The sequence below is a fragment of the Colletotrichum paranaense genome (assembly GCF_030867605.1).
Source record: "Colletotrichum paranaense strain IMI 384185 chromosome Unknown Scaffold_3.1, whole genome shotgun sequence".
Taxonomy (NCBI): domain Eukaryota; kingdom Fungi; phylum Ascomycota; class Sordariomycetes; order Glomerellales; family Glomerellaceae; genus Colletotrichum; species Colletotrichum paranaense.
The window spans coordinates 3,405,278-3,419,822 of NW_026848961.1; the positions used below are offsets into that span (position 1 = coordinate 3,405,278).

Below are 14,545 nucleotides of genomic sequence, written 5' to 3' on the forward strand. Positions count from 1 at the left end.
AGTCTGCAGCAAGCCTGAGTCGGGATTACATAATATGCCACCAGGGTGGAGACGACCGCCAAGACAATCGATAAGATCAAAGATAACGATAAAGAGATAGCGATTGTCCGAATTTCTTGGAAGAAATATTTTGTTGGTCTGTCTGCCGCGATACTCCGTCGATCACCATACACCCCGAACGCCTGTAGACACTCGATACCGTCACACACCGATCCCACCGCAGCCATGTCCGCCATTGGAACTCTCGTCTTCTGCACCGATTGCGGTAACCTTCTACCCGCGTCAATGGGCACGGAGAAGAACACCCTCACCTGCGACTGCTGCGGTGCCGATAACAAGGGTAGGCTCATCGCCGCTGGCGTACTTGGTTGCAATAGTTTGCAAGAATTCAAACTAACAAGATCAACACAGACACTGGCGCCAAGACGATTACTACACAGACCAAGCCTTCCGATTTCCCCTCCCAACTCAGACAGAAGCTTCAGTCCAACGTTCAGGCTGTCGACAGAACCAACGTCAACACCGAGGCCACGATCAGGGAGACATGCCCCAAGTGCGGCGCAGAGGAGGTCCGCTTCACCGCCGTGCAGCTTCGCAGTGCAGACGAAGGCAGCACCGTCTTCTTCACCTGCGAATGTGGTTTTAAGTACGCCAATGCCTCCTTTTATTCCGACCGAGCTAGCTATTTCCCAACTTCATACTAACCGACTTGTTTTTCCAGGTGGTCTCATAACAACTGAAATGCACTAAACTTTTTGCCCGTCGCTTTTAAGTACCTAATACCACCCGAATATTTACCTGCCCGACCCAACTTTCCCAAAACCAAAAAGACCACCTCGTGTTCAAGCAGCCGCCTTGGCCGCCTCGGGAATCAACGCATACTCCGTCTGGCCGCTTGACTCGAACTCGGCCATGTCCAGCGCCACGATGACGCTCTCGCGCACAACCTTCTCCTTGTCGTGCAGGAACTTAAGGAGCGTCGCCTCGACGCCCTCCTCGTCGCCCAGGCTACCCAGCGCCTCGGCGGCCTCGTGCCGCACCATGCTGGCCTCCTCGGTGTTGCTGAGCGCCTCGGTCAGCGCGGGGATGGAGGCCGGGTGCGACAGCTGGCCAAAGACGAAGGCGATCTCGTGGCGGAACAGGGCGGAGGAGTCGGCGAGGCCCTTGGCGAGGGCCAGCACCGCGGGGACGGCGGTCGGCAGGTCGGGCGGTGACGCGAGGTCGCGCAGGGCGAACATAGCGCGGTAGCGCAGGAAAAGGGGCAGGCTCGAATCCATGAGAGTCTTTTCGAGCTCTGGCACGGTGCGCTGCGACTCTTCCATGGGAGGCGCGGGATCGACGGACGTGAAGTCGCTGTACAAGCACGAGGGCATAGGCGTTAGCATAGTGAATTAAGATACCCCCGTTTCTGGACTCCATGGTAGCAATGCAAGTCGTACCTCTTACGCAACTTCTCCAGCTTTCTCTGCTCAGAGTTCTCCCACTCGAGACGGTCGATGGCAATCTCGCACGTCTCAACAATGCAAATGTCCTCGCCCTCGCGGTCTCTGTACTCCCTCAGGATGTCCAGCTGGCTAGCGTCACCCAGCGCACCAAGGGCCTCGGCGGCCTCGTGGCGGCACATAGGGTCCTCCTGGAGGTCGGTCAGGACATTGCGCAGGTAGGGGACGGCGACGAGATTAGCCGTCTGGCCGAGGCAGTAGGCGAGCTCATGCTTGAGCAGGGCCGAGGGGGAGGCGAAGCCTGCGGCGATGGCCTCGATGGCGGCCTCGCTGTCGGCGCCCTTGCTATTGCAGGCGACGTGCTTGAGGGAGAAGAGGGCGCGGAAGCGGATGGGGAGAGGGGTCGTCTCGGAGGTGAGCGTCTTGCGCAGCTCGGCGATGGTCTGGGACTGGTCGGCGGCGGCGATGGCCTCGAGGGTCTCGCGCGTCTCGGGGAGGTCGGCGGAGGGTGACATTGTTGCGTTTTCTTTTTGGGTTGTGCGTAAACGGAGAGGGGTATCTTTTATTCTAGAGACTGAAAGAAACTGACAATAATGCCGTCAATGGAAGTTTGTGGTGACTCAAAGTGAGGCTTGAATGGAAAGAAAAAAAGAAGAAGGGCGTGGGCCGATTGTATTCTAGGAGGGCGGAATATACTAAGACTTACCTCCGAGGGGTGGTCTCTTGCCCGTCGGATCTGATAAAGTCGGGCTGGCTGTAGAAATTTTGCGAGGGGCATAGCGGGGTGATTGGCACCCGATAAGATCTGCCCCTCACTAGAAAAGGGAACCCTGCAGCCCCGTCCACAGCTGCATTTCCTGCAAAACACAGGCACTTCAGCTGAGAGGGCCTTCGCCGTACGTAATGCTACGGGCCTTGCAGCCCAAAGCGCCTTCATTCATAGGCTATCATCTTCATCCACTCCTTCAGAAGCCAATAGCTCTGATTGGTCTATTAGTCTAGTTGGTTAGGACGTCGGATTCTGATTCTCAGAACCTTCCGTAGGCCCAGGTTCGAATCCTGGATGGACCTCACCTTTTGCCATTGTCACCTAGGATGCGTTTCTGTATCACTGGATGTTTGTAACAACTTTTTGTTGATAATCTGTGTCCTTTTGGCTTCCATCTAGAGCAGCTGTCAAGTCCTGCAAAGCTTAACTTTTGGTTACATCAGCAAAGTTAGTGTTGAAAAGTGACTCTATTAAGTGGGGTTGCAACCGCGGCGAACTTCCAGGGCGCCATTGCCACCACTCACAGCAACTCATTTTGTCAACCGCTCTTCATCTTAGATATTTACCTTATACTTCTACCTTCGTACGATCCACAGTGAACTCTGGCTTCTCCAAGCAGCAAACGAACTGAAACTCACTTGTCAGTATTCCCCGTATAAGTCTTCAACTTGTGACGAGTTCGATCTTGACTGTCGCCATAGAACAGCTTTGCAATCTGGCTTATCAATCAACTTCACCTCACTTGGCCTCACCCCATCGCCGGTGCCGGACCTAAAGACAACTCATCCATCTCATTTACGCGCCTTCAACTTTCACTATAACCTATAGGATCTGACCGCACATCACTCGCAATCCTCCCCGGAATTCCAAACACCACTCATCTCACGAGCAAATCACAGCGCGCACACAAAGATGGCCCCCTCCCTGGAGGCGGACCCCGACTCAGCGGTCCAAGACGTCCTCGCCAACCCCCTCAAACAGAAACCCTCCCTCGTCGCTCCAGAACCAGAACACTGCCCGGGACCAGAATCCGCCGCCGCCGGCACAGCAGACTCCTGCGCCGGCTGCCCTAACAAGGAAATCTGCGCCGCCACCGCCGTAAAGGGCCCGGACCCGGACATACCCATCATCGCCTCCCGCCTCTCCGGCATCGCCCACAAGATCCTCGTCCTCTCGGGCAAAGGCGGCGTCGGGAAGTCCACCTTCACCACCCTCCTCGCCCACGCCTTCGCCACGAACCCCGACAGCGCCGTCGGCGTCATGGACACGGACATCTGCGGGCCCTCGATCCCCAAGATGCTCGGCGTCGAGGCCGAGACGATCCACGTCTCCGGCGCGGGCTGGTCCCCCGTCTGGGTCCTCGACAATTTGGGGGTCATGTCCATCCAGTTCATGCTGCCCGACCGCGACGCCGCCATCATCTGGCGCGGCGCCAAGAAGAACGGCCTCATCAAGCAGTTCCTCAAGGACGTCGAATGGGGACCCCTCGACTTCCTCCTCGTCGACACGCCCCCCGGAACCTCGGACGAGCACCTCAGCGTGAACACGTTCCTCCGCGACAGCGGCATCGACGGCGCCGTCGTCGTCACCACGCCGCAGGAGGTCTCCCTCCTCGACGTCCGCAAGGAGATCGACTTTTGCCGGAAAGCGGGCATCCGCGTTCTCGGCCTCGCGGAGAACATGGCGGGCTTCGTGTGCCCCAAGTGCACGAACCAGAGCGAGATATTCCGCGCGACGACGGGCGGCGGGCGGGCGCTGGCCGAGGAGATGGGGGTGCCGTTTTTGGGGAGCGTGCCGCTGGACCCGCGGATCGGGATGGCGTGCGACTATGGCGAGAGCTTCTTTGATAGTTTCCCTGATAGTCCTGCGTGTTTGGCGTTTAAGGAGGTGGTGAGGAATGTGAGCAAGGAGATGGGGCTGAATGAGAAGGATGTGTTGCCCGAGGATTAGATGGGAGAGGAGGGGGCTAGATATTGCTCTCCTGATCACGATTCAGACGCTACTTAACGAAAAAAATAATAAAAGATATCCATCAGCATATTGGGAAGAAGCTGTATCGGCAAAGCACATGTATTATGTACGCGAAACGCTGCATACTACCGTCCTGTTCTTCATCATGAACGGGGCCAAGCCTGTGGTCCCCTCTCCTTCGACTGTCTATGTAGATGCTCACTCCCCGCCTCGCAAATGTTTATGCCTCACATCATCTCTTTTCTTTTCCTTTTCTCCAAACTCGTATTGCCTCTTTTACTCAGCGCCCAACTTCTCCGGTATCTCCTCCAGATCCTCAGCCTCTCGGATGTCAATCACGCGAATAACCTCGCTCGTATTCCGCATCAGCTCCTTGGCGCCGGCGTAGAGCATCCGTATCTCGCTGTTGCAGGTGGTAGGGAGGTAGTAAATCAGGACGTACGGGACCGACAAGCGGCCGGAGGCCTGCAGGGAAAGACAAAAGTCATCAGCCATCAGGTTTCCCCTTTCTCCTCAACATGGATGTCCCAATGAATCCTGAACATACCAGTGTAAGCGGGTAGCTCAGCAGAATGAAGCGCGGGCTATGGTCTGGGAGGTCGTCGCTAACTTCCTCGAGGGACTTGTACACGACCTTGTCGTCGTCTTGCTTGATCTCGTGCGTGTTCTTATCAATGTAGTCTATCAAAGTAGCATCAAGTCAGCATCTAGGATATACACTTTATTGGTCCGGCGCGCAAGGTATCCCGTCGGGGCTAGTGTTTGACATAAACGAGACATACATACAAATGACAGCTTGAGCGCTGCTAGACCGCGAGGTCCCGAGGCGGAACTTGCGCAGGTGGTCCTTTGTCTCCTGGGAGAAGGTGTAGAGCCGCGATTCGGAGGCCTAATGGTGCAAATACAGCCAGTCAGTCTGGATGTTCTAGTGACAGCTGCGCTTGCGACTGGAAAGCTTGCTTACGCACCATGGTTGGTCTTCGAGGAGGGGTTGGCCAGGGAGGAGCACTTTCAAGTCTCGTTCGAGATATGCAGCGAAGGAAAGCGAGCAACGAAGTTCTCGAAAGCCCGGAGGATCGAAAAGCTGTCGTTTACAATACTGTTACGATATCCCCAAGGGTCCTTGAGGTTTATTTGGTAAGGTAGGGTAGCTTTCGTTGTCGCAAGCACTATGCACTAGAAACCGTCAGGCCGAAAGTCAAGCCACCCCTCCCCCGCCTCCGACGGAGTTGAGACCAGCGCAACGAAAGCCCCGCGCGCGCCATCTGGGTGGGGCCCCACCGAAGTGACCTCACTCATCCTCCCGCCGGACGGGAGCTTTCAAGTCGTCCAGTCCTTCCGATTATTTGCCGATGTAAGCAATGCACTTCCCATATACCTAAATACCTAAGGAACCTTAACTTGGGTTGTTCAGATATAGCATGTCTATTTTTTTAGCTGGTGATACTATCTCTGGAGGTTTCTTCCTATACTGCTATATGAGGGTTCTCTGGAAGTAATCAAGTCGTTGACTGTCCAACTGATTGACAGAACGCGGAAATATGTCAACAGAAAAGATTAAGCATCTTGCAGTAAGAGCTGAGAGTGGGATGAATGTCTGGGATTTACCTATGTCTCTGATTGATCATCTCAAAGATCAATAGAGACAGCCCAATGGATAAGAACCAGTCACAGCAGTCGCGGCAGTCTTCTAGAACCCATTCATCATACCAATAACGGGAGCAAACAGTCACGTGATGGCATACACCACAGGACCGTCCTCCGCTCACCCCCGAGCCGGAGCTCGGAGCCTCCAAAGGAGCTCCCGCACCTCAACACTTGCTTCGTGTTTTCTGACGCCTTACTCTCGATTCCGCTCTCCTCCTCCTCCTGCCCCGGCCCGTACCCAAAGAGAGACCCTGCATCGCTCTCTTCCGCCCACTCTAATCAGCTCATGGCCCCATTGCCGTAAACCTTCCCGTTTGTCGTGACCTTTCCTCTCCTTTTACCGAAACCTTCGATTTCTTCCCAACATATGACATCATCGATTCTTGTGAGACGAAAATCCACTGGTTCGAGATAAGTTGCGTAAACAGAGTTGAGGTGCACACACACATACACTTGCACCTCATTCCGTATTTACACAACACTTCACGTCGGGTATTGTTTTCTCATGTTCGCGCGACTCACCCAGCTGTCTCGGCATCTCCCCTCGGCCCAATCGATAACACAAGCCGTTAAGCCCACCGCTTTCCCAGTCTCTTCCGGCATCGCCCGCAGCAGCAGAATCATGGTTTCGGCAGACGAGCGCAACACCCGCACGATTCACACGGCGGCGTGTCTTATTATCGGAGATGAAGTCCTCGGCGGAAAGGTGAGGAGAAGTCTCAACATCGACACCACTTGGCGTCACACATTAGATGAATGGCTAACATCTCATCGTAATTCGTAGACTGTTGATGTGAGTAAACGGCACTCTCCATCTAGACTGTCAAGTAGGCTTGTAGTGGCCAATTCGTGTTAACTGATCGTCACAGACCAACTCGGCTTACATGGCCAAGTGGTGCTTTTCTTTGGGCATTGTGAGTTATTGAACATGTATTGAGTGCTTCATAGGAGTGTGGCTGATCCCGAAGGCAGAACTTGAAGAGAGTCGAAGTCATTGAAGACGATGAGAGCGAAATCGTCGAAGCCGTTAGGCGCATGAGCGATCGTTACGACTTTGTGGTAACCAGGTGCGTCCCCTCAAAATCTCAATGACACCAAGGCCCCAGCTAACATGATATTCTCAGCGGCGGCATCGGTCCAACGTAAGAAACGTGGAATCCGACCCTTGACGTGAAACTGGATGGTTGACTAGGTAATTTCACAGACACGACGACATCACATACCAGTCAATAGCAAAGGCCTTTGACCTGCCCCTCGTCCTGAACCAGGAAGCCTTCGAAAAGATGAAGAAGCTCTCCAAGCCGCACCCGGGCCAGCCAAATTTCGACTGGGACGTCGACTCGCCCGCCCTGCAGGCGAAGCTGCGCATGGTCATCCTCCCCACCGACGAGAAGCGCGACCCCAAGAAGCAATTCGTCTTCCCCCACGAGGACCTCTGGGTGCCCGTCAACGTCGTCAACGGCAACATTCACATCTTGCCGGGCGTCCCGCGACTTTGTAGGTTCCATCTTTCTGCCCGGATATGGTTCTGATCTAACATTGCTGGGAAACAGTTGAGAAGCTCCTCGACGGGTTGAAGCCAGGCATCGTGCCCCGGCTCACCGATCCCGAGGGCAAGGGCCTCTGCCGCGTGCTCATTTCTACTCCGCTCCCGGAGAGCGCCGTCGCCGGCTACCTGACGCAACTCGCGGCCAAGGTCGAGCCCAAGGGCGTCAAGGTCGGCAGCTATCCCCGGTGGGGCCAGAACGGCACCGTGACGTTGGTTGGAAGGTAAGTCATCAAACTGCGCAGAAACGTGCTCGCAGATCATAGCTGTGGATATCTCCAACATCAAAGTTCAACTTCGGATGGCTGACTTTTTTTTTTTCGGCTACAGGGACCAGGCTTACATCGAGAGCATCGTGGCCGAGGTTGTCCAGGGTGTCGAAGGAAAGCGTGTAAACGCGGAGGGTGAGGATGATACCCAGGGCGAAGCAGGGAAAGATCTCGAATAATGTCAGCAAAACCTAAATCTCAAATCAGATAGGAACCAACCCTCACGATCCCGAAGGAAGTGGCTCCGTTGCGGCAATAACAATCTTGTTCGGGATATCCGATTGTAACTCTATCATCTGGAGTATAAAGTGTTGCGGATCAATTCTAGGATGGTGTACTTTCCGATACTGGAGCAGCCTACAGCGATTTGACCACCGTGAGATCGGTTTTCTGTGAAAAGTATTCAACCGTCCCAATGTCTTTTCAATGGGATCAGCTGTCAACCTGCCAACATCATCCGCCAGCTATTAATGATGTGTTTGAGCTGTCGAACAAACTCTTCAAGAGACTTCACGACCTGACTTGTGGAGGCGCGGAGACCGCACTCGGGCACGTGGTGGAGCCCTTTCAATGGGCCACAATTTGTGACTATGGCAGAGCTCTCAGTAGAGATATCGCACGAATCCTACATGGCCTGATTCGCAGACACACACAAATCGTTGCGTGTGCATAATCAATCCCATCACTTCAGCCGCGAGCCTGCGACCAACAGCCAACCCGCGATGCGAGGCGAATGCAGCTAGAGAGTATTCGTGAATTGCAGGCATCCTAACTCGAATAAACCAAGAGATCGTTGTTGGACCCATGTCGGACGGAGACGATGGCGGATTGCGCTGCTGCAGGCCAGGGGTGGATCAAAATGATCCTCCAGGGCTTCTAGAATGACAAGCTTCTGCTGCAGCTGTTCAACACACCACGGGCCTGCAGTTCTCGGATTGCTAATTACTGCGTATGATGGCGGCCCGCGAGCGAGATATGCCAGCACGGTTACCTACCGATTGGAGACTGGCTCCGTTTCGCCAGGAGATGAGCTGTGGATTGGGGCCCCGGTGCTATCTCTGACGGTGACAACGTTTGGCTACACCTCCGTCTCGTGACGGCACAATGGGGCCGTCGCTCGCGGATCCTTATCGACGACGACGACTCTTCCCCATGGCTGAGGAAACCTCTTGAGACTCCCAGCAACCACTTCGGCCACGCTATGCCTGTTGCATCGAGTCAGCCGAATGTCAAGACTCGAAAATCGATGGAAGGTCAGTTCATGCTCCACAAAAGCATGTCTGCGACTACAACCCAGTCGTCGCATTGTCGCCCTCCGGACATGGATTTGCCATCCATTAAGTGGCCTGTCCGGAACTTCATCCATCCATGTCATGTCGCACTGTGCGACTGGCCGAGATTGGGATAGGTTCTCTAAAAATCTCGTGGAAATCAAATCGGTTTGATATATCCAAGGTGAAGCACGGTCCGAGAAGAGACCATTGCTGGAGAAGATAGCCTCGCGCGGATGAAAGGACGACACGGGACTATCGTCGCCGCCTCCTGTCTAATGGCCTCATGAAGGCGATAGTGCAAGGTACTCCTGACCAGTGCCGTGCTTATCCGCCGTTCTACCCTGGTGGCCATGCTTGCAGAGGCCAAGCTTCTAGAAACCAACGTGAACCCTCGCTCGCTCGAACTCCTTTTGGACACTGGCAGGACTGGTATGGCGATATGGAAATTTGTGGCTGCGCCTAAACCTGGGGTATTGGCAGCCTGCTATCCTGGGGTATCCCTAATGTGGATTAGATACTGATGTTGATGGCCACCGAGCATCTCTCCAGTTGTTTGAGCAGGTATGCGCCGTGGAAAGAATATTGTTCGAAGCCCTTCAGCGTGCGATAATGGCGGCTTCCACCAGCAGATCAAAGTGACATGACTTGCATCTTTGCTTCGGCAAGTGGCTGTACATCCAACAGCCCAGACTTCAGAAAGCCAGAATCCAAAGATGCAGAGAAACATGGCCCGAGAACACCCCAGCTGCCTCCACTTGAAGGCATGGAAACACGCGGAGGGACGAAGAAAAAGCGATCTGAGCGCAATGTCGCCAGAGATCAACCAAGTTGACGGTGGTGTTTGTGGAAAGATGATCGGCGCTGTCTTGCCAAGTTGCTGGTCGGGCCATGCAAGCTCGGGCGGCGCAAGAGCCAGTATGAGTTTGGGCCGGTGCGAATACCGCGACTACTCATGCGCTATGGCCTTGAAGCGTTACCGGTCAACGAATCAAAGCTGCCTCGCGCCAGAGCCACCAGTCGCTACAGCCTACCAAGCACTGCCAGGGGAAGGATTCTCTGTCTCTCGATCATCAAGGAGTATGTCGTGGACTGGTCGCTCTCTGTGCGTTTCATGGTCAAGACTCGTGAGATCTGACGTGGGCCACGCAACGTGCCTGGCGGTTGTCTGACTAGAGGAGGAGTCAAGTCAAGGCGTTGAGTTATGGCAGAAGCAAGTAAGCCAAAGTTCAGATGTCAGGGCTAGGCGTCTTGGCTCAAACCCGGGATGCAAGGGATGTAGGTAGAAGCAACATCGTTTCGGTCCGTAGTTTTGGGTGTGGTTGCGGCTAAAGTTTAGTTATATCGATGTCGGATTCCATGGCATTGAGAAGCTTCAGAATGCTTTGGACAGATGCACGCTCGACCCATTCTGTCATAATGACAGAACCTCTCTAGCGACTTTGAAGGCTGGGGTGCAGTAGTCCCAGTTGCGCCGTAGAAACGGGAAGCTTGAGGGGTTCAAATCGAGCGCTGACTGTAGTCTGGCCCCAGTACGGCTTCATTGATCAAAGTGCTCCGTACGAAGTCGGACAGGGGGTGGATCGTAACCATTGGCCCCTCATCTCTTCTTCACTGAGGACGGCGTTCCATATTCAACAAACCTTTGCTGCGAGGTGCCGTGCTGAAGTATTGGACGTAAAGTTGAGCATGTTGTTCGAGCTGGCTGAACGATACTGATCAGGACAGTTGACTCATTGAGCTCTGATGTCTGCAAGTGTGGCGCAAATCCTCTCAGTACGTAAGATACGATCATGATCTGTTGGTCTGTTTCGACGAAAGATCTTTGATGAACGTGATTCCCCTCGCGCTCCTGTTTGAGTTGTCGGGTGTCACCATTACCGCGAGGTGGTCGTCTTTCTTGGTCTACGTTGGCAAGGGTTTAACTGCAGTAGTACTGCGTAGTCTGGCACCTGGTAAATGCGCGTGTACCGTTGTACGTGGATCTGCAATGGCTTGCTGAAGCAAAGCCGCATGAGGTGGGCCTTTGTATCCGTTGATTATAGCTGCGTTCAACCCCTGGCAGGCATACGTACATCGTGGTGGCAAGGGGTTCACAACGTCGGTTGAGAATTGCCGGATTGTGACATGGTGTCCAGCACGTTTTCCCAGGGTCCTGTATCTCGACAACATGTCCGTATGCGTATGAAGTGATCAGCGCCGGCTGGTAACTTCAGACGATGTCGTGTAAGCTCAGGTGAGAACAGCCAAGGTGCTATTCTACATTCCAGCGCGTCGTCCCTTACTGCTGTCATGCGTAGGTGAGGGCGTCTTTGATGGATATCTTGGGGTGACGGGTGCGGTGGAAGGGAGCATGTGCTGGGAACTCACGGATTCTCCGTGACCTCCGGGCCGAAGTTTAGTTTGGAATGGGATTTGTGCAAGTTGAGCTGAGCCAGCCTTTGCGCCACGAACTGGCATAGAGATTGATCGATCGCTATCAGGCTGCTAGGCTATACATGTGCGGAGCAACATGATCGTTCTTTCAAGAGCGGGCTATACGACGAAGATTCACGTGGACGTGGAGACCCCGAAGAGGCTCAAGTCGGCGCGAGGCGCTGCCGCAAACAGACAGGCTCGTAATTACCTAGTGGAGAGAGTTTAGGAGGTGGCGACTTCGCTTTTGTCGCGTATGCTCAGCGCCTGGGTCATGGTGAGGCGTCGGAGACTGCAGCCTGCAGGCAGCTCACCAATTGTTGTTGCATTGGATGGGCAGGCTTTTGAAAGGTGTTAAATAAGGTTTGGGTGCTAGCAAGTGAAAGAGGTTATTCGCAGATATTCGGGTGATGCTGGACAACGGGAACCGTAACAAAATGGAATAAATGTACGTACCTGGATGTTGACCACTAATTATCAGCTGGCTCGATGGATCTCATTCAACCTCGGATCAGCAAAGAAGGTCGTCCGAGTCGGGTTCTAGACCGCAAAACCAGTATCGTACGCAGGTAAAGTGAGGGAAGGCCTCTCTGTAAGGTTGTGTAAAGTGCAGAGTCTATCAAGCGGATACGGAATACGGAGGGCGTAAGAGGTGCAAGGCTGGAGACATGGCATTGCACCTGCCGTCCAACATACGAATCCTCCCATCCTTCGTACCTGCCTGGTGTCGTAAGAATTCGTACAGTGCGGAGTCAAACAGTAAAACATCAGGAAGCCCACGTGGTCAAAGCTCTCTGCTCGCTGGAAGGAAGGAACCACTCACGCCTCGCCCTCTTTAACTACATACGGCCTCGTCTCCGAGGAAGCTCACTTTGAAGCTCATTTCAGATATGACGACGAGACGGGACGGAACGGAGACATCACAACTTGAACGCATCCCATGTTGACCATTGACTGAAGGATACGCATCAACTTCTTGTCACCAGACGCATGGCTAGGGGTCGTTCCAAAGTGGTAGATTGTCTTGAAATGTGTGAGTGCATTGGTAAGACCTAGGTGTATGTCTTGGTCCTACGCGTCACCATCGGCCGCAGCAAGCCGCGGACACAGTCGACTTGAGCATCTTGACAATTCTTGGATGAGGTCTCTTTCCTGTTCATCTATCTCATTGAGGGTAAGACTGTAGCAGGCTTCCCGCCATATGGCAAGGCAGAGCGCGTAACGGTGACAAGGAGTCTAATCGCTAAGGACCAAACCCATACTGCGTACAATGGTACACGGGTATGTAAGGAGGTAGACTCTACTATAACCTATCCTGCCGTGTTCTGCGCCGTATTATTACTGTAATCAGAAGTGTGGAGCTGTCGAACCGCAAGATGCGATACGTCCTCTCACATCGGGCTTTCTGCTCTGATGAGGTGACCGAACAACCGGGGCTTATATCCGGACATTGTATTAGGCAATACGACATGGCACCACAACGGGAGCGGTGAAGAGACCAATGATTGCGTACCTCATTCGTTCAGAGCAATCCATGCTCTTATTGACTCGGATAGGTTGGACTGCACTCATTTCTGATAACAAAAAGATATTTGTCTGCTGGTTTCCCATCTAGCTTTTTTCGTGGAGACGGTGACTGAAGTATTTCCTGAATGCGATCTTGATAGATTACATAAGGAAAAGAAAACTTCGAGCTTGACGCTTAAGTGCATCTCTACCCCACCTTTCCCTCTGGTTCTTGCCCCTGTCAGCACTTGGGAATTGCCGCTGGGGGGGTCACTCACTCGCATTTGCAGCTGTTCCTTCCTTTCCCCTGTCTGATAGATACGCAGTACGTACCGTTTCCTCCTGGTGCCTGAGGTGGGACCCCCCATCTCGCTCCCACTCGCTTCCCACAGTTCCACTCTCGCTCGCACGAACCATACACGACGCCACCCCTCTTTTTTCTTTCCCTTTGGTCCACTCACCAATTTATTCCATCGTTTCTGCGCGTCTTCTCCCCCCTTGCGCTCCATCAATGGTCCTCCCACCCTCGGCCGCTTTGCTGCTTTGTGGGCATCTGCAGGCGTCTGCACCAGGCCTCTTTTTTATGGTTCCAAGGGACCCCCCTGCTGCATCCAACGCTACTGCACCAGAAGGTCGCCGCGATAAACTCCCACTTGCAAATCCCTCTTTCCCATCCCCGGTCAAATCTCACCTTCACTCGAGCCCTCGGTATCGTCTAATTTTTCTGTCAATTCCCTTTGTCTGATGGGATTGTTCACCTTTGCCGCTGTTTCCATACTCAGCGCAGTGCGACCAATGGAGGCATGTATTGAATAGTATCACTATCAACTCTCATTGCGACCCCAGGTTCTTGTAAATGATTTGTATTGATCTTCTCCTATCCTTCCAGATGGGCCCCATAGAATCATTCAAGTGATTGGTAATGGGAGGCGCCTCGCTCGCAAATAGCGCTTCCACGTCGTTATCGATCTGCTTCCACCTGGCCCGACATGAGCTTCGTGTATCCGTAGCGCACGTCGCGTACCTCAAAGTTCGCACAAGGCATGGGCGGACGGAGGCAGTGTGAGCGACGTTGGTGAGGGTGTGTGCCTGTGCCTTCTTCGATCCAAGTCTTCCAGGTCGTCGTCAAATCATGGACCCAGCGCTAAACGCCAAACTGGTGCCAGCCAACCGTTCTTGTCCACTGCGGAATAGAGGGGTGACGAACCAGACACAAGATATCGAGATGTCTTGGCTTACCTTAGATACATGGCATTGTCGACCGCGCGATCTCATCGAAAGAGCGCCTGGTGTGACAGAAGCCGCGCGCATTGGGTCCCTCGTCTCATGAGAAGGGGGGGGGGGGTACACTTGGAAAGAGTCTAAGAGACGAAGAACAAGTGCGTGACGGACGGCAAAAAAGGACCTGGCTAGACCTGGTGGCACGCCCGTGTCGACTTGGCCGGGCACGGCAGACGAGACAAGGCCGGCGGAGGGCAAGATGGGCAAGCAGTCCTGGTGTCCCGTACCTTGCTGTGAGCCTCGAAGTGACCAAAGCAGACGGAACCAGACGTGCTCACTGCTTAGGACTGAGATGGATGGAATGGAATCTTTACAACCACACCCTGGCCAACCCAAGCCAGGCTTCACCTCGTTCTCTCACTCACTTCTCACCTCTCCCGTCACCTCTAATTCCGTCCCAATGTGTGAAAGAGACTGAGAGATGAAGA

General features: G+C 53.9%; 5 protein-coding genes across 5 annotated transcripts; 3 read left to right on the plus strand and 2 right to left on the minus strand.

Annotated features, from left to right (window-relative positions):
* Nucleotides 1-225: 225 nt before the first annotated feature.
* Nucleotides 226-704, plus strand: CPAR01_04729 (transcription factor S-II; the record flags this gene model as incomplete). Its single annotated transcript, XM_060489009.1, has 2 exons — nucleotides 226-340; nucleotides 412-704. The coding sequence occupies 2 exons, from the start codon at nucleotides 226-228 to the stop codon at nucleotides 702-704; spliced, it is 408 nt and encodes a 135-aa protein (XP_060353215.1).
* Nucleotides 705-842: 138 nt separating this feature from the next.
* CPAR01_04730 (deoxyhypusine hydroxylase) lies at nucleotides 843-1,957 on the minus strand (the record flags this gene model as incomplete). Its single annotated transcript, XM_060489010.1, has 2 exons — nucleotides 843-1,353; nucleotides 1,440-1,957. 2 exons carry the CDS (start codon nucleotides 1,955-1,957, stop codon nucleotides 843-845), a joined length of 1,029 nt encoding a protein of 342 aa, XP_060353216.1.
* Nucleotides 1,958-3,123: 1,166 nt separating this feature from the next.
* CPAR01_04731 (uncharacterized protein) lies at nucleotides 3,124-4,161 on the plus strand (the record flags this gene model as incomplete). The annotated part of the gene is made up of 1 exon (XM_060489011.1): nucleotides 3,124-4,161. One exon carries the CDS (start codon nucleotides 3,124-3,126, stop codon nucleotides 4,159-4,161), a length of 1,038 nt encoding a protein of 345 aa, XP_060353217.1.
* A 297-nt stretch (nucleotides 4,162-4,458) lies between these two features.
* CPAR01_04732 (GMF family protein) lies at nucleotides 4,459-5,153 on the minus strand (the record flags this gene model as incomplete). The annotated part of the gene is made up of 4 exons (XM_060489012.1): nucleotides 4,459-4,647; nucleotides 4,730-4,863; nucleotides 4,969-5,071; nucleotides 5,151-5,153. 4 exons carry the CDS (start codon nucleotides 5,151-5,153, stop codon nucleotides 4,459-4,461), a joined length of 429 nt encoding a protein of 142 aa, XP_060353218.1.
* Nucleotides 5,154-6,334: 1,181 nt separating this feature from the next.
* Nucleotides 6,335-7,823, plus strand: CPAR01_04733 (molybdenum cofactor synthesis domain-containing protein; the record flags this gene model as incomplete). Its single annotated transcript, XM_060489013.1, has 7 exons — nucleotides 6,335-6,535; nucleotides 6,699-6,743; nucleotides 6,802-6,896; nucleotides 6,954-6,971; nucleotides 7,034-7,326; nucleotides 7,383-7,599; nucleotides 7,706-7,823. 7 exons carry the CDS (start codon nucleotides 6,335-6,337, stop codon nucleotides 7,821-7,823), a joined length of 987 nt encoding a protein of 328 aa, XP_060353219.1.
* Nucleotides 7,824-14,545: the final 6,722 nt, after the last annotated feature.